Source organism: Sinohyriopsis cumingii, unplaced genomic scaffold, assembly GCF_028554795.1.
Source record: "Sinohyriopsis cumingii isolate HCF-2022 unplaced genomic scaffold, ASM2855479v2 utg001204l, whole genome shotgun sequence".
Lineage (NCBI taxonomy): Eukaryota > Metazoa > Mollusca > Bivalvia > Unionida > Unionidae > Sinohyriopsis > Sinohyriopsis cumingii.
Genome location: NW_028315972.1, coordinates 3,957 through 27,685, shown reverse-complemented (window position 1 = coordinate 27,685; position 23,729 = coordinate 3,957). Strand labels below are relative to the sequence as shown.

The 23,729-nt window shown below is 34.8% G+C and overlaps 2 protein-coding genes across 2 annotated transcripts in view; one reads left to right on the top strand and one right to left on the bottom strand.

Moving 5' to 3' along the window:
• Window positions 1-19,849, bottom strand: part of LOC149772717 (protein mono-ADP-ribosyltransferase PARP15-like) — a 24,645-nt gene extending 4,796 nt beyond the window's left edge. The window contains exon 1 of the mRNA XM_089947449.1: window positions 19,715-19,849. The gene's annotated coding sequence lies outside the window, so the exon portion shown is untranslated. The remainder of the gene's footprint in view (window positions 1-19,714) is intronic.
• Window positions 19,161-23,729, top strand: LOC149772716 (uncharacterized). Its single transcript, XM_089947448.1, has 5 exons — window positions 19,161-19,210; window positions 19,759-19,893; window positions 21,892-22,007; window positions 22,541-22,649; window positions 23,501-23,729. Exons 2-5 carry the CDS (start codon window positions 19,770-19,772, stop codon window positions 23,686-23,688), a joined length of 537 nt encoding a protein of 178 aa, XP_089803574.1. The 5' UTR covers window positions 19,161-19,210; window positions 19,759-19,769; the 3' UTR covers window positions 23,689-23,729.

Genomic DNA, 23,729 nt, shown 5'->3' with positions numbered 1-23,729 from the left:
AATGATACAACCTTGTTTATTTATGGCTACATAATCAATGGGACAATCATTTTGCATATCAATATTATTTATCAATTCCCCTGCCAAACTTGAGTTACTGATACAATCTCATTCTTATTTATTGACTGTAGGGTAATATGATTTCCAAATCTCATACAAACTTGTCATATGCAGGTGCACAGGTACCCCCCAACTAAATGGTCATCAGGGTCATTTATGAAGACAATATCATGCACATGTTTAGTTTATAGTATCCCATTTGTCTCTTTAATGGAAAATGCCCATCTTTGAATCAATGTGAAAAATTTGCAAACTTCTGCTTTTTGTTAGAAAAAAAGTCCATAAAAAGGGTATGCAATAATGTCGCCCTACTGTCGATAACTGACAATAAGATTGCATCGATAACTGAAGTTTGGCAAGTGTATCAGTGGCTGTTGACCTCCGATTATTCATTGACAGGTGAAGGAGGCTTTGCTATACTGTTATGATGTGTTGCTCTTGCCTGGGAGTGATGCTGTTTTGCATGCATGAATCAGCAATTCAAATCTGAGGTCAACAGCCACTGAATAAACAGGTGTTTTGTTATAACAGGGATTAATACTAAAATTATTGAGTGTTCAAAATGATTTAATGCAATACATTAATAAAAGAGGGATTAAACTTACCATCTGGATACAAATGTTAGTCAAAATAAATTTATTAATTTGTAATAAATGACCTGATAATCTGAATTACAAGCTCGATGCTCCAGCACAAATTGTGTCTTCATACAGTTGTTCTCTGCCACGAGTCAAATCAGAAGAAGAAAAGCAGAGAACAACTTATTGGTCTGGCAGTGAACTTTTAACATTTCTCAAAAATGCAAGAGATTTTTTCTTTTATAGGTCGGAATTGAATATGTAATTTTCTTTTTCATTTTTAAAGATGTAAAGTACTGAATGTTTGACAAATATAATGTCACAGCCCTTCCTAAACAGATTGAAGAACTAAAATTTAGGATCTCTTTAAAGCAGGGTTGGCAAGCTGGCCTGATCCAGAACACAGCCTGATTTTATCCACTAATTTACATCATCATAATGGTGTGGCTTTGAAAATCATTTATCTGGCATGTGCCCTGAAGGGTTGCCCAAGCCTGCATTAAAGGACAGTCATATTTAACAGTTAGATATGTATTTCTAAGACTGTGGAGTGATTCTGGAGTTTTCAGTTGAATAAAATGCTTACATTGTTTTGCCAAACAGGTAAATAGTAACATTTGTGTCCGTGTTACATAGTATATATTGCTGTAATCTATTTCAGTGGAATGGTATGGTACCTGAGCCATACAAGAAGTAGGAAAGATGCTAAATATTTTCTAAGGAGTTGTTTCATTGTACTTTAAATGGCTAACACTCTTGTATTTCACCTAAAAGTGTACCACTTTTTAAAAAAGAAATGGGGCCAAACCATCTGACAACATCCACCCCGCCACCAACCTGGATTCACATCTGAAGTTAAAAAAAGCCACAAGGAACAAAATGAAAAGACTTTTCTTCTAATCGGAGGAAAAGGGTGTGAAAGATTCCTTATACTGGAATGTTTGTTTTCTTGTGGATCAACCTGGATTTCTGGAATCTTTCTTTAGTAATTTATTGCATATGATCCAATTAATACCCACAATGTCCTGTATTTGCTTTATGTGCAGCAATTTAAAATAAAAAATCAGTATCTTTATTTTAAAAAGGTCTAAATATAACTACTAATGAAATACATGAAGTATACGTAATGAAACTCAACAGCATATCTGAACATCATGGTACTTTACTGAGAGATTTCTAATAATCTATTGCACAACTGTATGAAAGAATGTTTAACTTTGATAAATGCTGTTTGAAACAAAATTATAAATTTGTATTGACTCCCTCCTCAGTTTTCTTTAATTTATTTATATATTTTAGGATGTCCCCAGTGAAAGGGCAATGATTGATCCTTTATAAATGAGTTATTTAGGAAGTTTGCGTATGTGAAACAACACTGTCAAATCAATGAACTCGGCAGTTGGAAAACTATGGCACTAGATGTGCATGTAGTCTCTGCCATTGCCTCCCAGGGTTTTGCACATGCATCCTCCATTAAGAAAATAAAAACAAAACTTCTACAATCAGAACAATTCTACAATTTCATCATTTGTATCAACTTGACACAAAACAGAAGAGGTGTCACACTTTATCATTCCTGCATGCTCATTACTATGAATTAGGTTCCTATTTCATTCAAGTTGGTTAAAACATTTGAGGGTGTTTACTAATAAAATGCAAAATTCTTGAATAAAATCAGTTTGTAGACAATTTTGTCTTTTTGTAATTCATTTATTTGTTCCTGTATGGGGTTCATCAAAACAGAAACATTTTCTTTTACTTGCAGGAAGACTAATGATCATATCAGTCTTCAAATGAGGCTTGATACTGGTCCTTACAAATGACAACCAGCACTTTCCCTAAAAAAATTCTGTTCCATGAATCTTTTGGAAAGGAGGAAGAAACCCAAAATATTTCACATCAAGTGAAAACATTTTTCCAGGTGTCAAGCTTAAGTGTAATTCCAGACATGGCTAATCTGCATATTTCATCTCAAATTCCACCCAATTTCCGTCTCAAATCTTTTTGGTTTACATCTACATCTTAGATCAGTTAATATTCATTTAATCTCACACCTAAAACTTTGTAAAAATTGATGGTATGTCAGAATTGCATGCAAAACATTTCACATGGAGAAATAAAGGACTAGTTATCTCCTTATCGATGTACACGGTATTAAACACTTTTGCAGACTTGTAAAATTGCTGTGTTGTTGTTGTTGTAGTGTTTAATGCCATTTTTCAGCACACGATAGGCTATACATGGCGGCCAGTATTAATGGTGGAGGATGAACCCGGGAAAACCCGGAAAGAACCACCGACCCACGAGAAGCTACTGGCAAGCTTTCTCACATACCGACATTGGCTGAATCGGAGACTCGAACCCACGCAGGCAGAGGTGAGATGGCAGTGATCCGTAACGGAGAGCGCTTTAGACCACTCGGCCACTCGGGGCCCCAAATTTCTGTGTAAGAAGAACACATAATAAAATAAAAGTACCATAAAATAGAACATTATAAGTTCACTTTACTTTTAACAGTAGCAATAAGTAGAGCAAAATAACGCAGTGTTGCACATTGAGCTCAAGCTAGTGGATTACCCACAACTGTTCATCCATTTCCCCAAATTTGTACCCTTTGTCTCCCTTCCCCCTGCCCCCCCCCCGTTGTACTTTTATGTCAGAAAATTATTGTTAAAAACAACTTTTCATTAGTGAATGTCCACCTCAGTTGACAACAGCAGTGTCCAATGTCACAAAATGAGATAAAAAGTGTCAGATGGCAATGAATATCCATTTTAGAACAATTATTAAAGAATTAAAATATTCAAGGTGTGTCATAATCAACAGAATTGCAATGTAAAGTGTTTGACAACCATTAGTGTAACCTGTTTTTGAGGTTAAAGTCACCCCTCTGGTGAGGAAGATTGAATTTATTTTAAGGTTTATATAAAAACAAAAGAGACTAAATTTATGCAAATATACAGTATGTTATTGAATTAATTATTTTTTAGTTTGGAAAAAAAATTATATTTCAGTCTGGAAAAAAATATTCAGAAAACATAGGTATTTGTTATAATAATAAATGCTGGTAGATAATGAGTGTACACTAAAATTTAACAAGAGCAAGATCCACAATGGACAATTCCATGGTGCAGCTCATTTCAGGTTAAGTAAATTTTCAAACATGTTAATGTATTCATGAGTTACTTGAGCAGATGATAAAACTTTTATTGCAATAATGTATTTATCCAACACAATTATGATGGTACAGTGCAGACCACAAACTAAAGGTTTGCAAAACAGTTTAAGTAAAAAAAGATTATCTCATTTGTACCCATTTATGCTATGATGGACCCTCATTAATTGCTTTAAATGACCACTCCTTGCCTCTCCACACTACATTGTGCTCTTGACTAAATGAACTAGGACTACATTTATCATTACCTAAATGTAAACAGAAGCGAAAAAGAAACGTTTCAAAGCTGGCCACCATAGAACAGGAAGAAGAATTCCAGTTATCTCCCTTATGCCCTTTCCGGCTCAACAATTTAAAAATTCACCGTTAATTTAGATAACCTAATTCAAATCCCTATTAATTTGTCAACCTTCGTGTCAACTATCCAAGAGATACCTCTGCGTATTGCATTATTCAATGCCCAATCAGTAGGACCACCAGAAAAGTGCAAGAAATAGTTAATTTTATCAATGACCAGAATATTGACGTCTTTTTCCTGACAGAAACATGGCTAAAAACATCAGGCGATGAGCCTAAGTTTGCAGATCTAACACTCACTGGTTATTCCATCAAGTCGTTACCCCGTAACTCTCACGGAGGTGGAATTGCTGTCATCACAAAGAACTCCATGATCAAACATCTTAACCACACCACAACATTTAATTTTGACCACATATCATTTGAACTAGTCCAAACCACACTCACACTGGAGCAAAGGTCAGTCCATTTTTTCTGCCTATACTGCCCACCTTCTAGTAGAAAAAACAAGCTGACTGAATCTCTCTTTTTGGAACAATTTCTAAATCTCCTGGAGTATGGAAATTCGATAGGTGACAACCTGATTATTCTTGGAGATTTCAACTTTCATTTTGACTGTCCCGGAAACCCAAACACATCAAAACTCACAGATTTCATTAATGTTTTCAACCTCAAACAGTCAGTTAACCAACCCACCCATAAACACGGTCACATTTTAGACTGGATTCTTCATAGACCTGATGATAACATTCTACGGTCCTCCCTGGTATCCCATGAACTTGCATCAGATCACCTCTGCATTATATGCCATCTTGATGTATCAGTCCCTAACCCTCCACCTTTATCTGCCACTAAGAGAAACCTCTGTATGATAAATACAACCAAACTAATGCATGACATCCAAGCAAACCTAACAACTTGTTTACCTCCCACAGCAGAACAACTCGATAACTGCCTGTGTTCATTGCTCAACAAACATGCCCCAGCTACCAAGTGCAGAGTATCAATTCAAAAGTGTTCTCCATGGTATAGCAATGTTAGGGACCAGCTTTGCACTGCTAAAAGAGACCACCGTAAAGCTGAAAGGCTTTGGCTTTCCACCAGACTCACTTTTCATAAGCAAATCTATGAAGCCACTAAGAAGAATGTCACAAATATAGTCCATGCAGTGAAATCAGCCCACTACACTACTATGATCATGGAAAGTTCCAGCTGCAAAGAGCTCTTTGAGATTACTAACAAGCTAATGTCAAGGAACAAATCTACACCACTTCCAACTACCTTCTCTCCAGTTGACCTTCCGGACATGTTTGCAAATTTCTTCCGTGACAAAGTACAAACCATTAGAGACAAGCTTAACACCACAATTTCAATTGACTCATTGTCACCACACAGTTGGGATACAGAATTTGAGCAGCAACCATTAGCAGCATTTGAATCGGTCTCTATGGATTTCGTATGTACAATCCTGATGAAGAGTGCACCAAAGTCATGTGAACTTGATCCAATTCCAAGATCACTGCTGCTTGAGTGCTTAGATCCAGTATTGCCTTCACTAACTGATGTTATTAATACCTCTCTCTCATCTGGGGAATTTCCATCATTTTTCAAAACTGCCATTGTAAAGCATGTGCTGAAGAAACCAACATTAGACCATAACGATTTAAAGAACTACTGCCCAGTTTCTAATCTCCCATTCATATAAAAAAATCTTAGAAAAGGTTGTTCTATTCCAGATTGTAGTTCATCTGAATTCAAACAGTCTTTTTAGCAATGTACAATCTACATATCGCCCTTGCCACAGTATTAGACCATAACAATTTAAAGAACTACCGCCCAGTTTCTAATCTCCCATTCATATAAAAAAATCTTAGAAAAGGTTGTTCTATTCCAGATTGTAGCTCATCTGAATTCAAACAGTCCTTTTAGCAATGTACAATCTACATATCGCCCTTGCCACAGTACTGAAACCACTCTTCTAAAAGTAGTTAATGACATTCTCTCTGCTTTGAATAATGGAAAGGTTACAGTCCTCACCCTCCTTGATTTGTCTGCAGCATTTGACACAATAGACCATGATATATTACTTCACCGTCTCCAGCATGTATTTGGCATTCATGATACAGCCCTACTTTGGTTCAAGTCCTTCTTGGTCAACAGGACACAAATTGTCTCTGCAAATGCCGAATACACTCCAGCCCAGTTGATCTATGTTGTGGTGTTCCACAGGGGTCTGTTCTTGGACCTGTTCTCTTCATTCTATACAATCATTCGCTCTCAAGTGTCATAGATCATCATCCAGTGTCTCACCAACTGCACACTGATGACACCCAAATATACAAATCAAACCACCCAACTGAAATTGAAGCTACCATCCAAGGTGTAGAGAGGTGCATTTCTGATGTGAAATCATGGATGACATGTAACAAGCTGCAGACGAATGATGATAAAACTGAGGCCATTCTGATCACAACACAAAGACTTTCTCATTCACATCCTTTACCTCAAACAATAAATATCAGCAACACCAACATTAAATTCACACAATCAGTACGAAACATAGGTGTTACTCTGGACAGTACACTCACATTGCACCAACATGTCATGAACATATGCAAGGCTGCATATCTTGAGCTGGGACGCATCAGCTCAATTCGCAAATATCTCTCAGTTCATGCCACTAAAACACTTGTGTGTTCATTAGTACTTTCAAGACTGGACTATTGTAACTCAATTCTGTCTGGTTCATCTCAATATCTGCTCCAGAATCTTCAAAACGTTCAAAACACAGCTGATCGGATCATACTTAGGGTACCACGATCAGAACACACATCCCCGCTGCACTGTACCCTAGACTCGCTATCCATTCGATCCGGAATCAAACATAAAATTTGATCTCTGTGCTACGTTTCACTGTCGGACTCTAGTCCAACATACCTATCCGATCTCACCCATGTGTACACACCAGCAAAATACTTACGCTCCTCTTCTGACAATCGTATACTCATTATTCCCACTATGAACACAAAGTCATATGGACAGTGTTCTTTTGCATACCAGGGCCCAGCAAAGTGGAATGAATTGCCACTGAACTGAGACACAAAGACACAGTGATCACATTCAAGAGGGCTCTCAAAACTCACTTATTTCGACTGCAAGAACAAACTTAAAGACCTAATAATGTTTCCTACCTTAAATATTCTCAGCATGTTTTTTAATGTTTTCTAATTTCATGGTGATTGTTTTTGTAATCACATCATTATATGTTTTTATCTTATAGGTGTTTTCTAATGGTGTAAAGCGCTTAGAGCTTCTAAAGATCAGGTGCTATACAAAGTCCTCTTTATTTTATATATATATATATATATATATATATATATATATATATATATATATATATATATATATATATATATATATATATATATATATATATATATAATTCTTTAGAATTAAAGGTTTGAAAGGAAACAAAACATAATTTATGTTCAGTATGTTGTCCCCACTTAGCAACATAATGCAGCAAAAAAAGTTAGAATTTTTATTCCCAACATTGAAATGTCTTTACATTCCACTTTATAAGAATATAATTAAACTTGTTTAGTGTGATACATTTTGTGGTTTTGTGCCTGATCATCTTTTCAGACGTTGATGTTTTTGGAGAGCCTTGAAAGAGAAACACCTTTAGATTTAGAAAATGCATGTTTTACAATCTAAAATGTTCTTTACTTATATTCAGTAATGGTCATATGTGAACGTTGAAAACGTAATTTCATCCTGGAAAAACCCTGAAAATGGCATGGAATTTTATAGATAGATAAGCTTAATAACCGTGAAAAACATTAATATATCCCTCTGTTATTCTAGTATTGCATCCTATATTGTAATATTAACGTCGGCACCCACTGTTTTGCAATTTTGTTAAGTTTTTTGGTTGAAAAGTGAGTATCTATGTATGTATTTTTTTATAGTTCGATGATAATTTGTTGCTATTATTGTAGAATTGTTTACTATATGTTGCTGTTAAATTTATGTGACAGTCATTAAGAGCAATATTGTTGTAGTATTTGATATTAGATTGTAATATTCATGTATTAGAAATAATGATTGTTATTATTAACCAATTTATTAACCTAAAATGGCACTAGCTTTTGTCTTTTATGCTTATACTAGTTAGACATGATATATTTTATTTGTTTTCTCTTTCTAACCCATCATACAAATCTATATTGTTCATCTTCGTATAAATTTATGTTGTTATTTTATGTATAAATATCCTCTTAATTCTTTTCCAGTTGTGACTTGACTTTCATTGCAACCACAACGCAATAACGGTGCCTACAAAAGGCACATAATATAACAAATGTCTATTGAAAGCATAAATTATAATCAACGCAAAATAAATAGGCATACAAATGTATTAACGATTTTGAATTATGTGAAACAGGAAAAGTCAATAGTCTTTGCAAATGAAAATATTCATCCAGGCATTACCATGACTAACTCGTATTCAATCTTGATATGTCATAACAAAGATATTATTGATTGACATTACATACAGTGTTGTCTTACACAATTATTATTTGTCTTCTTTGTTCATTTTACATAGAACATGTAGTAGCATGTCGCAATTATTTTCATGATCACTTGACGTACGATTGTGACACAGGCACAATGATTTTCTACTGCACATTATTTTTAGACATTTACCAGTAAAACAAGGATTTGATATTACGTATTAGTTACTTTAATTAGACATGATACTAGTAATTGGTAATGAATACATAAATGGGCCTTTTTTGGGTCGGGCCTTTTCGGAACGGGCCTTTTAAGCACTAGTCCGTTTGGGTCATGGGACTTTTTGGTTCCGGCTGGTTTTTACCCTGATCCAATTGTACAGATGACAAAATGCCAAGTATTTTTCCATTAATGTCAAAGTGACAGTGACCTGTGCCAGTAATTTTCCATTGATATCGAAATGGACCAAAGTGGGCGCAAATAACGTAATGTACACCTGATAGTATTTTCCACTGAGTTTATAATGGTGTCCATTCACAAAATATCAGTCACAAAGTTTGCATAAATAAGACATTCGACGTATTATTATGAGCTCTCTAAATAAAAGACATTGAAGCAAACAAGTAATAATAAATAAAATAATGCTACCATTATACTTTGGATAAAGTTGATTGATTGATTGATTGTACCAGAACTGTAAGGCTTTATAGAATCATAAAAGAGCTTATATGATAAATGATCTACGCATTAGTTATGATGATTGATTTGGTACAAGAAATAAAAGTATTATCAAATTTAATCATTAGCAACCAGCTACAAAAAGGAAAAGACAAAGACAAAACAATGAGACGCTGAGAATAATTTATGAAGGTTCCCTATCAGCTGGGAATGTAAATTCTGTGCATAATGGAGAATGAGATAATACACTATATTTAGTACACATGTTGGTTAAAATACTCAAAAATGATAGGCTTCACACAAACTATCAAGCTATATTTTAGAGTTAATGTTAACTTACTTTAAGATTTTTAAAATACAAGATATTATTGTATCTAAAAGCTCTTCAGATGCTGAATATTTTTAGTAACGATCGCTTGTAGGTTACGGGTGGAAAACAATCTATCAGCAAGTGGTTCACTGTAAAGGGTTCGTTGCAAGAGGTTTAATCGAGTGTATCTTAACTTTTTATTATGTGGAGGTGGGTTACATAACAATGATCAGTTATTATTCGGTTCTTCAAGAAGGAAGCCATTCGCCAAAGGTAGGGTTTGACAGCATGGAGCCTGTCATTGAGATTATCATTCCATGATGCTTGCCACTTACTAAATTGGAGTTTTAGATGAAAGGGTACACAATTAATGTATCGTATTTTAAAATCTGACTTGTTATAGTATTATAGTTGTTTCGGCAGCGCGGTCTGCTCTTTCATTACCTTTAATACCGCCATGACCGTGTAACCAAAATATAGTATCTTCTGCGACGCACACAGCTTGGAATGTATAATGAGAATATCGGTCAATAATTGGTTTTTCAACTTATTGTTGAGGCGTGACTGAAGTACAGATGATGAGTCCGAGTTGATAAATTTATGATTTAGTAATGATTCTAAATGTGATCGCGTAAGACACCAGCAAGTTTTGATAAACCTATTTGGATGACCACTATGATTTAAAAGCGAAGAGCTGGTCCGTAAATGATTCTGAACTAGTTGCCTATTTCGCGAGTTTTTCTAATTATGTCTAAGTGAAGACGATTAAACAACTGCTCGCTCCAAGTTATTGCCTTAGGTTCTACATTGTAGCTGAATGGAGTTTACCTGTTCAGTTAACAGAACTTATATTTATTCCTATCCCATCATTTGGGAGATTCATTACTATTTGAAGACGACTTGTCTAGCTTTTGTTCTCTCATCCGCTCTCCTTACTTTGTTAACTTGCCAGCGAACAAGTTTTTTGGAAGCTAGACGTTTTGCCTCGAGCTGAATTTTAGGTTGTCCCCAGCGTCGAGAAAGCAGATTTTTAAAGTCTTGTTTGGTGTGAATTCCCGAAATTGAAAATAAGGATGTTTGAGGATATGTATTGGTTTAGATAATACGCAGTCAGGTGCTGGGTTTGGAAAAAAAGGATTTGGCAGTACACTTGCGTCTATGATTGTTCCTACTTAATCCTGTTTCTTCTGGGAAGGAGGAATATTATCTATATTTGAAGCATTAAATGAGTTTGATTATTGGTATGTCACAGTTGCTCAGAAAATACAGATCATTTGCTACTTATACGTGTTGGTATTGTTGTGATATGATAGGTGTAGGTGTTGGTGAGATAGGATACGTTTTCCTCAGTCAAGATAGGAGTTGCCTCGTAGAATTCTACCAGATAAATCCATATACAGTCTATGCATTTGATTTATGCTATTTTCTTTATCTACAAACGCTTTTTGAAAGTTACATCCTCCATCAAAAACATGGTGCACAGAAACAAATTTGATATTAATTCACATTGAGTTATACTTACTGTTAAAGTCCCATTGACCCACTTAATGACATACTTAATGCAAACTGCTAAAGATTCAATTAGGGTTATATCTAATGTTAATTCCTTTAGATCACCATCGTGCACCCTCCATCTCATATCATTCCCCATAACTCTTTACATGTTTCTAATAGTAGAACAAGATGATATTCAAAACATTCTCAGTGCTTATTTGTCAAAATAGACATTAATTTGAAACTTAAGTCTACATCACAATTTAAGTAATATAATGGTTTCGATCATTTTTATCATTATTGTCGTATTTATAAGGTAGTTATACGGGTTTGAGATGCAGAAGTCAGCGTTTATATCAATTTCAAATCGGATAGGAAAACATATTTCATCTTATGGGTGATTTATTTCATTATATTTAATTATTCCATTCAAACAATGCATCATATAATTTTGTTAATACCTATCAGTTACATGACAGTCGCCGTTTTTGAAAAAAATAAAATAGACATCTCATAAATAATTTTTGAACCTCCACTTTCAGAACCAAATGTTTGAATACATGTAAAACGAATGAAAATACAAATATCCAACTACCAGTATTCTTCGTCCATACATTGGCCATACCATTAAAACTTTTTGTTTTCTGCCAAGTATATTAAATACAATCTTGAAATACTATTTCTGAGAAATAATTAAGTTATGGTTTAATTGTTTAATTGTCAAAATATTACTTGCAGCAAAATGTATAAAGATATCAAATACCAATTCCCCGTCATCAATGTAGTCTGGAACTAACCAGACTGATTTACGGTCTTGTAACTTCTTGAGAAAGAGCGAAACAGCATGGCATTCCAAGACATGATATATTTTAAGTTGTCGTCGAACAGAGCCACGAAATTCAAAATGCACAATAGGCAGGGTTTTGTTATTCCACATGCATTTACAAGTTGTCAGACATAGAATGTGATCCAGAAGTAGACTGTACATTTTGCCGAAGGGACCCTTTAGTAGACCGTAATTCAAGAGCTCTCACAAATACAGCTAAGTGTCTAAAATGTACACTGATATGCGGGGACAAGTGTCTACATGGGAATTCACATTTTAGATAATAGGCGAAATCATCGCACAAAACTAATTTAGCTATCTGTACAGGTTTTGGGGCGAAATTATCGGATTATCCATCTATCTACCAATGTATGTATGTATGTATGTGTGTCTGCGTATGTATGTATGTATGTATGTATGTATGTATGTGTGTGTATCTGTGTATGTGTGTGTATATATGTATGTATGTACGTATGTGTGTCTGCGTATGTATGTATGTATGCATAGCCCAATTAAAACCTTGTAGCATTCAGAATTAGACATATTACACTGGACAACAAATTTTTACAAAAGTCATGTTACTGAAATAAAATTAGTCAATTCTTATCAATTTTTATGTGCTGAACACGAATATGACAGTCAAATTGCAAAATTGGCTCTAGTTTTTTTGTAATCTGCAAGAAATTAATGTTTACATAACGAAATGCATTCCAATAGTAAAAGGTCAACTGTAATAGCCTACCTATAAAAAATCAAGTCATTGACTACATCTTAGATTTCTTCGCCTGTCTCTTGTACAGCTGTTCGGGAGCATCTCTGAGGAGTGTCCAGCAGTAGTCAGCCAGCATTGTAGTGGACCATTTTCCCTGGTATCTTTGTTCCATTGTTGCGATATCTTGATGAAAACGTTCGCCGTGTTCATCACTAACAATACCACAGTTGCTAGGAAAGAAATCCAAATGGGAATGAAGGAAGTGAATCTTTAGAGACATATTGCAGCCAAGTTTCTTATACTTCATCAACATGTCTTCTACTAGTTCCTTATAGTTTTCTGCCCTAACATTTCCGAGGAAGTTTGTAGAAACTAGGCGAAAAGCATTCCATGCTTGTTTCGCGTCACCTTCCAGCAAGTTGTTGAACCGGTCATCTTTGAAAAGCTCTCGAATCTGAGGACCCACAAAAACTCCCTCTTTAATCTTTGCTTCGCTGAGTCGAGGGAATTTTTCATGCAGGTATCGGAATGCTGGCAAAGTCCGGTCAATGGCTTTCACGAAGTTCTTCATCAAACCTAGTTTGATGTGAAGGGGTGGTAGCAAGATTTTCTGAGCCTCAACCAGAGCTGGGTGTTGGATATTCTTCTCTCCAATGGCTACATTCTGCCTGTGAGTCCATTCCTTCCTCATGTAGTGCATTTCCCTTGCTCGGCTATCCCACTCGCATAAGAAACACATGTATTTTGTATATCCTTGCTGCAGTCCCATTAAAAGGGCAACTACCTTCAAATCACCACAGAGGTGCCAGCTGTACTTGTTATACTCAATGGAATTCAGTAGCTGCCTTAAGTTATCGTATGTCTCTTTCATGTGGACAGCATACGCTACTGGAATAGATGGAAGAATGTTTCCATTGTGCAAAAGCACAGCCTTGAGACTCAGTTTCGAAGAGTCCACATAGAAGAGTTCGATATGCAGTAATTGTGACATCTTCTTCTAGAAGATTCCATTGTTGGAGTCTTGATCCTAGCAATTCTGCCTTGTTCTTTGATAAGTCCAAATCACGAATCAGGTCATTTAGTTCTTCCTGTGTTATTCTGTGTGGGGTTGATGATGCACCACAGTGAAAATCTGGATCACTGCATGCTGATGGACCAGGAGAAGAACAGGTCGACTCACCTTTGTCTTCGTCAGATGAATCAAGAGAATATTCTGCTGGAGGTTCTGGAATAGGAAGTCCCTCACCATGTGGAACTGGTCTCAATGCAGACGGAATGTTTGGGTAGACTATTCTCGACTTCTTTCGCTTCGTTATTCCGCCGGAAAGAGGAGGAACCAAGCAGAAGTAACAGTCATTTAGGTGGTTGCTTGGCTCTCTCCACACCATTGGGACTGCAAACGGCATTGATGACCTTTTGTACTTCAACCACTGTGAAAGCTGTGTTGTACATGTAGCACAGCATATATGCGGAGCCCAAGGCTTGTCTTGGTCACCAACCTTGCATCCGAAGTAAAGATGATATGCCTTCTTCACTTGAGAATTGATACTTTTCTTCTGGTTGGCAAATGTCACTTCCCCACAAATATAGCAAAAATTGTCCGCGGTATTAACACACTTTCGAGGCATTACTGTTCTTTATTGTACGTAAATGGATAAAATAATAAGTTTTATGTAACAGTAGCTTGAACTGTCTCGCACAACGTCTAAAATATTTTAAATGCTGAACCTATCTGATTGGGCTTTATATAGTACACTGCTTACGTCAGCTTCAGCAGCCGCCTGGCATTAGTATAATAGGCCTACACATGTATAGTACACTGCTGATGTCAACTTACTTCAGCAGTCGCATGGCATTAGTATTGCATTGCATCAGAAAATGATGCAATCAACTGTGAATGATGTGAGCATGATGGTATTATGCAATGTTACATCATTATTCCGGATGTTGCTGCAGTCCTACTGGAGAAATTTACACAGTGAAACATAGAAAATGAGGTATATGAATATCTTCAAAACGAGAGCCAATACAAATTTTTCACGGTTATATTCGTGTTCGGCACACCAAAATACTACAGATTAGGGCCTTTTCAAGTCAGTAATGATTTCACTGTTGACCAGTGTTACAAGCCACAACACAGCAATTATTATTGATTATCATATGTGTCATTGTCTTATTTATTCTTGTTAAGGATAATTACATTATTTTGTGTCATAACGACTAGGACGATAAATTTTTTGACGACTGATTATCGGCTGACTGAATACTGCTCCAATATCAAATGTAGAATTGGTCTTTACCTACTTTTTTCTGGCAATCCACCTCCATTATTTCGGATCCATAAATAATCCACTTGTAGGGGCTATATTCATCTCGGCATATTGTGCATTCCTCGGTACTTTAATTCCAAGATATAACAACAACTGTCAAATGCTACGCTATAAAAGAGTTGGTGATAACATGGAAGAGGAAACAAACAGAACAACAACAGAAAAATCAGCCCTTGTCACTGAAGTCAATAAATGATTCAAGCGTCTGTGAAACTTCTTAGTAATCATTTTAATGCGAGCATAATTACTCATTCTGCATCTGCTCGGTCCTGTTTCAAAAGGAGTCACAATCATATTCAAAGAAAACGCTGCGTAATTAAATTAGCTTTCCTCGGTAATCATTGCGGTGACTCGAACGAACGCTGTTTTATTCATATATTCCATTAGACAGTGAATGTAGAGATATATACATTGGCACTAGGTCAAGTTCGGCACAATGGCAATATTGTGTAAGAGATTTGTTTGTACGGATGTCACGCGAAATGTCCCAGAGAATAAACCAATGGCCGACGGATACATTTGTCAGCTATACAATTGCCAGATAAAATATGTATTATGCAATATCGTTTAGTAGTTTACAAATATTGCTCATAACATTGCCAGACGTAAGCAAACTAATTATTTTCTTTTGTGAAACATGAGCTGAAAAGTATATTCGTCCTGAACATTATCTAACCAGTGATAGGTTCTAAGCTAAAACACTTAATAGGGAGTTATGAGGGAATTACGCTTTTTATATAGAGGTAAAATACACACACTTATGTTCTTATTTTTGGAGGGAATGAAAATGAAGTTGAACAAAAGTCTAGTCTTTGTTTTGACAGCTGGAGATTTTATTGTAAGAGGTGATTCAATAATATTACCAAAACAATGCTGAACAAACCATTCTACAAAAAGTCTCCATTATGACTGCGTTGTAACAATATCATCGGTTGTCAAAGTCTTAAAACTGCTACATGTACTATCTTGTGTGGCCTATATTCAGTCATTCACATTTGGAATTAATTATCAATACTTCTGTCAATTAAATGTAATATTTCTAATAATAACACTATTTCGAGAAGGTGGTGTTGGTATATTCGTCCTATATTCAGGAATTTAACAATGGGTTAACGGCTTTTATCTTAATATTATAAATCGCTTGTACTCGAAACATAGTTTTATACGGAAATTTTTCACACATGTAGAGGTTAAAGACCGCGATCTTAATTATAGTACTGTAACTCATTTATTTCATATCTCATTGTACTCGTAAGAGATGCCTCAATGTCACGAATATTTCATCTGAAGCAAACAGAGATTATTTTGGACCTTATGTTTTCACATACCTTTAAAGTTTACCAATTACTTAAATGTATCATCTTATTATCTAGATATTCATTTACAAATGAACAGATTTTCCCCGATAAAAATGCATAAACTTGATATTTGAGCGAGAAATATATATTCTATAGATTTATTTAATTCCAATCTTTGATTAGAGTTAACGCCACATAAAAGCAGCATGAAAAAGACCAAAACTATGGAATCAAAAACTTAAAAAATTTACTCGAAGGTTTAAGTCTGATTTATAGTCGATTGCTATCTTTAAGACACGTTGTATTTCAAATAGTTGAAACTACGCTATTTATAGCATTTTAAAAGTAAGTGTAAAACTCACGTTGGTTTACTTAGAGCTTTTATCATTTTTGTATTACTGGAATATGTTGATATACTTAAATCACTACCTATTAATTGCATCCACCTCTGGGAAAACGGTAAAGCTGGTAGTTGCGAATAGGTGGAAAATGTATGCTTTTACCTTATGTCGAATATCTGTTTAAATTATTAAAACTGCAGCGAAGCGTCTATTGGTGTTGACTTGTGGCGATGAAAGGATTCTGCTGGCTTATATAGTCCACACCATATACAAAATATCATTAGTCAAAAGGTGAATAAACAATATGTCGTTGTGGGACTTGTATACATTGTGGCATATTGTTTATTTAAAGAACCACGTAGAATTTATGTCATTAATCTCGGAGAGTTGGATAACAGGTTAATCCCCATATTATTTGAAGCATGAGCAGTTGTTTCTAAGCCTAATTATGCAAGGTGAACTCGAGTGAACCCTGTTTTATTAATATATTCCATTAGACAGTGAATGTAGAGATATAGACATTGGCACTAGGTCAAGTTCGGCACAAAGTCAATATTGTGTAAGAGATTTGTTTGTAGGAATGTCACGCGAAATGTCCCATAGAATAAACCAATGGCCGACGGATACATTTGTCAGCTACACAATTGCCAGATAAAATATGTATTATGCAATATCTTTTAGTAGTTTACAAATATTGCTCATAACATTGCCAGACGTAAGCAAACTAATTATTTTCTTTTGTGAAACATGAGCTGAAAAGTATATTCGTCCTGAACATTATCTAACCAGTGATAGGTTCTAAACTAAAACACTTAATAGGGAGTTATGAGGGAATTACGCTTTTTATATAGAGGTAAAATACACACACTTATGTTCTTATTTTTGGAGGGAATGAAAATGAAGTTGAACAAAAGTCTAGTCTTTGTTTTGACAGCTGGAGATTTTATTGTAAGAGGTGATTCAATGATGTTACCAAAACAATGCTGAACAAACCATTCTACAAAAAGTCTCCATAATGACTGCGTTGTAAACAATATCATCGGTTGTCAAAGTCTTAAAACTGCTATATGTACTATCTTGTGTGGCCTATATTCAGTCATTCACATTTGGAATTAATTATCAATATGTCTGTCAATTAAATGTAATATTTCTAATAAAAACACTGTTTCCAGAAGGTGATTTTGATGTATTCGTCCTATATTTAGGAATTAAACAGATGAACGAGCATGTATGTATATATGGTCCTCATTAAATCATAAAGTCGGACGGTCTCATTCCCTAGCCAGAGTGATTTTACAATTGGGTTAAGGGATTTGGTTTCTGAATATTACACATCGCTTGTACTCGAAACATACCGTTGTATACGAAAAACTTTCACACATGTAGAAGTTAAAGACTGAGATCTTAATTATAGTACCGTAACTCATATATTTTATATCTCACTGTACTTATTATTTTGGACCTTATGTTTACACATACGTTTAAAGAATACCAATTACTTAAATAAACCATCTTATTATTTAGATATTCATTTATAAATGAACAGATTTTCCCCGAGATAAATGCATAAACAATGATATTTGAGCGAGAAATAAATATTCTATAGATTTATTTAACTCCAATCTTTGATTAGAGTTAACGCCACATAAAAGCAGCATGAAAAAGCCAAAAACTATGGAATCAAAAACTTTAAGAATTTACTCGAAGGTTTAGTTCTGATTTATAGTCGATTGCTCTCTTTAAGACAGGTCGTATTTCAAATAGTTGAAACTACGTTATTTATAGCATTTTAAAAAGTATAGTTATGGCATTTTGAAAGCAAGTGTAAAACTCACTTTGGTTTATTTAGAGCTTTTATCGGCAATTAGACATTTATTTTTTGTATTATTGGAAAATGTTGATATACCTAAAGCAATACCTATCAATTGCATCCACCTCTGGGAAAACGCTAAAGCTGGTAGTTGCGAATAGGTGGAAAATGTATGCAGTTTCATATTACAAACTTGGCTTTTGGACATGTGCAACCTGTCAAATATTATTATCTTTATTATTATTATTATTTTTATTATTATTATTATTAATATCTCAATAGATTTTGGTCCACTATTTAAAATGTTATCTTTCACATATTTTATTGTATCTTGCACCATTAAATCTATACAATACGTTAAATCGTCGCTCTTAGTAAAATGTGTCTGATCTTAACATGTTTTGTGCAAGATTACAAAACATTAATTTCACCAATAGTTGACAGTTTTCATTTGATCTTGTAACAGACGACTACCTCATGTTTTCTCCACCTTGCATAATTAGGCTTAGAAGCAACTGTTCATACTTCAGATAATATCGGGATTAACCTGTTATCCAACTCTCCGAGATTAATGACATAAATTCTACGTGGCTGTTTAAATAAACATTATGCCACAATGGATTAAAGTCCCACAACGACATTTTGTTTTTTCACCTTTAGACTAATGATATCTTGTATATGGTGTGGACTATATAAGCCAGCAGAAACGTTTCTTCGCCACAACTCAACATCAAGAGACGCTTCGCTGCTGTTTTAATCATTTTAACAGAATTTCGACAGAAGGTAAAATGCGCATTTATTATTCTAATAATGCACTATGTATTTCTCTCAAATTAATTATAAGTAATACAGTCATTTTTATAAGTCATGACAGAGCATTATTACTAGTAATAGAACCATCTTTATAAGTCACAACTTAACATAATTAACAGTAATATAGCCATCTTTATAGGAGGGTCAATATTAAAATCTTATAAGCTACGGTTACTTTAATTTTATGTTGGGGGGATGTAAAACGTAACTGATTTATTCCAATAATGTAAACACTGTTCATTTTATCCTCACGTGCGTTGTGTGATGAAATGATACAAATAATCATTACACATCGCATTTAGTTTTGGGGATTTTATAACCAAGATTTCCATTTTGTGTTAATTTAACTTCCGTTTTGTTGCTTCTTTTGTCAATTATGGGTTAATACAAAGGAATATAGTTACTTTACACGTGTTTAAATAAAGATATGTAGATATCTGAACATAATGCACTGCTTTAGCACATTATACTTACCACTTTATTCTTTCAGTTATGATCATGTATTTTCTTGTCTTTAGGTTATATTATCATGGAGAGACCAGTAATGTTCGTACAGTCTCTGTTGGTGTTGGTGGTGGCTATCCAAGTTATCTCTGCCTGTATGTGTGGTCAACAGCGTACAATGGAGGAGTCCATCTGTTTGAACGAAACATGTTGGTAACATTAGTATTTATAGTAAGGTTCTAGCTTTCACGCTAAAAACAAGAGCAATAAGAATTTAAATAATTTTGATGAGGATGATGGTGGCTATCGTAATGGTAAAGAATCAAATAACGATACAACTTTTGATACTGCCTCTACAACTACTGCTCCTAATATTATCACCATCATTACTCCATCTTCTGTTGCTCTTTCCATTGCAGATTATAATGACCGTCATCGCAAGTCTTCCTCCTGAATATACTATCATATATGCTGCAATTATTGAAAATGGTATTGCCCAACAATTGCTAATCTGCTCCATTTGGTAGGATTCTCGATTTCAGACATTTAATCGTACTGATGCAACAGGTGAAACCGTTTGGCCGAGTAGTCTAGTGATCTCACATTTAGAGATCACTCAAATCTCACCTCTGTGTGCGAAGGATCGAGTGTTGGCTCGACCAACAAGGGTGTGTGAGAAATCATGCCCGAAGTTTACGGTGGGTCGGCGCTTCTTCCCAGTGTCTTCCCCCATCAAATATACAGGTCGCAAGTATAAACTACCATGTGCTGGAAAATGATGTTAAACTGACAAAGCCAGACAAGTGCAACAACTAGTTAGCATCTTAAAGAAATTGGTAGGAAAGACTTGAAACAGAAACGAATAATTCACCCACAATGTTTATGTTTGGTAGTGCAAAGAAAACAATCATCACTGAAACAATTTAGTTCATTGGTGATGTCTTGAGATAACTTAGATATTCCAGTGTGTTCTCTTTGATTTTTAAGACTAGGTGGGGAAACTGGTGCCGTGGTCTGTTTTCTAATTATTATTGGGGAAAGTGAGATTATGTAATGAGATTTTATTTATATAAGGTTAAATATGATTAGTTTGAGGCTTAGTATGATAATCAAGCAAATTATAAGGACTGTCACATAGACGGCGATTTAATGCTTGTACTTACCTTCAAGCGAATACTATTAACTGGGCTCTTTTCAGTCATGTGCTATGCAGAATTTCTTTTTGGACTCCAAACAAAGAGTCAGCAGAGATTATGTTCCTTGTATAGTGCGCAAAAATACAGAGTGGGAACAAGTATTGCGCCTCCGGTCTATCGCCATTATTAATTAAGTGTTATGTGACTTTTCAAACGAGGGTAATCTTCTAGTATTCTTTCTTGCGAGAAATGAGGGCATGCAAACATAGAAGTTCCAAGTCTGTGCAAAAGTGAAGCACTGTCAAAATACCAAGATGGACATAGTTGCGTTTATTATCACATGATATGTGTTGTGTAGAATAAAGTGTTGTAAATCAGCCAAGCTCATTAACACTCTTATTTCACCTGTTTAGGCTCGAAAAAACAGTAACACAAGAAAGAGTGAAAACAAGAAGCTTTGAAAAATACAATAATACTTTTCCCTGGAAAAACTCTGTAAAAATGACAAAATTTGAACTTACGATTTTATAGAATCAAATCTCCTCCCAAAAAAAAAATCCAAAAATAATCCAAGAATAAAATTTTAGAAGTTCTAATAACAAAATGTTCTACTGATTTCAAGTTCGAATCCCGACGAAGAATCCAAGATGGAAGGCAAGGAAGTATATTGAAATCTGTAGTGTTTAAATCTACGGTTCCTTGTATAATCAAGAATTATCACTCCGATTTCTGATAGCTGAATACATTTGTATAAAACACTGTTCTTGTGCCACAATTACATTAGCACGCGTATTTTCCAGAAAAATAACATATTAATCCTTTTGAATCCAAGTAATTTGAAATAACTCCAAACCAAGTAATTTTAAATAACTCCAAATAGTACAACATACAATTAACAGTTTAACAGCCCAGCTTCTACTGAAATTAATTCTCCAAAACATGGGTAAATGAAACATGCATTCAGTTATACATACTCTTTTATTTAGACATAAAGACATATACATATCTACAAATGTGCACGTTTGCTTGACCCTCATGACTATATTACACACCTCTGCTTCTATATTACAGTGGTCATGGCAACTCCATTGAGTGAGGAATATATAGACAAAAGAGGAAGACCCGTTGATAATCCAGCGGTGGCTTTCTACAGAAAATACGTTATGTATTTGTATACCATATACCATGTAAGTAAACAAATCTACTTACAATAAACGTTTGAAGCAATTCCAACATGTCTAACAATAATTTTCGCACTCAGGGACAGTGTATGGTTGATAAAATTGCAGTTAGTTTTTATAACATGCATGTAAATAATTCTTCCCATTGCTAAGAACATGTAAAATGGAAAGGAGAAATGATGTAAGTGCTTATTAATAGCGTCAGTGTAGTTTCCTGTATCATATTTGTCACACGTGCACTATTAGACTGATAACAGGCTCCAGTATACATCGAATCTAGTATTTTGCAAAGCATCATGAAGTTCATTTGGTTTTTAGGTGATTTTGTCTTCCATATATATCCTGTTTTGTAGAATGGCATCCTTCCTATTTGCAAATTGCGTATTGAAATAAACCCACAAATAATCGTGTTATTCCACCGTGATGGAAAATTTTCATTTTCTGTGTAGATTTTTTATGTTGTTATGTATATTAAGATGGGATTCTCAGACTTTATTTCCCTGTGTCACTTAAAAGATAGTTCACCTTTCTCTTTTCAGAAGGGACCAAACAATTTCCAAGAAGCCTATTCCTTCCCAATGATTACCCCAATGAAAGCGAACGATTGTGGCGTTGTTTTGGAGACAAATACTGATTATTATATTGCTGGTAAGACAACTTCAAAAGGTCACGAATGAGCTAGCTAGGAATTCTATATGACTAGAAGGTTCGGCATAATCCTGTCGAAATACATTATATTGTCTCGACCTCCGAAACCTAGAAATGTACAAACTCGAAAGTAATATTTGTTACTTACGATGCACTCAAAGACAATGGAACACTCATACGCACATACGCGCATACCGTAGGGTAAGAATAAAAAATTCTCTAACATGTATGATAATATTATTTATTCGTATTTCAAATGTATGCTGATGTTATCAAGAACGTAATTATAGACTCCAGGAAGACAACTTTCCTATGTGCTTAGTAGAATCGTTATAGCCGTACAACTTCTTGTGCAAAAGGTACCCACTTCAAACCAACGATAACTTATGGCTCGTTCCTTAAGCTAGTAGATACTTTTGCAGAAAATAAACCGGATATTAAGAATCCAAGAATTAAATAATCTTGCCATAATATTAATACCCAAGCACTAATGTTTATTTATTTCTTTGGATGGCAAATATGCATGCAAAATTTGTTGAATAAATATGGAGCAATTGTTTTTTTACTAACATTATTTTCTTTGAAATTCTAGTACCAAAAATGGAAACATCAATAATATTTGCTGAAAATCAAAGTTGCCTTATTACCTGGAGAAAGGAACTGCACATATATTATACAGACAATTTGATACTGACAAGGAATATCCAAATCATTTACATAAGACAAACAAAACAGTGACAAAGAACTAAATAACAAACTTGACTGACAATTAGAAAGACGGAGAGACATATAAAACTGAAAGATCAACCCGTAGATATATAACAATACATATAATGTTATATCGTATTTAGGTATCTTAGGCAAAGGAAATTCACTTTTGGTCCATAGCTGTGATTTCGTAGAGCGTGTTCCCTATGATGAGCTCAGCTTCGATGAATTCGAGCACAAGAATGATCTTCTAACCCGCCAAAAAGCAACTAAATGTTATACGGAGCACTGTGTAACCATTGATGAATACGGGAAAATAGTATTGTGCTAGTTAGTGTAACTATGATACACAAATAAAATCATTGAATCATT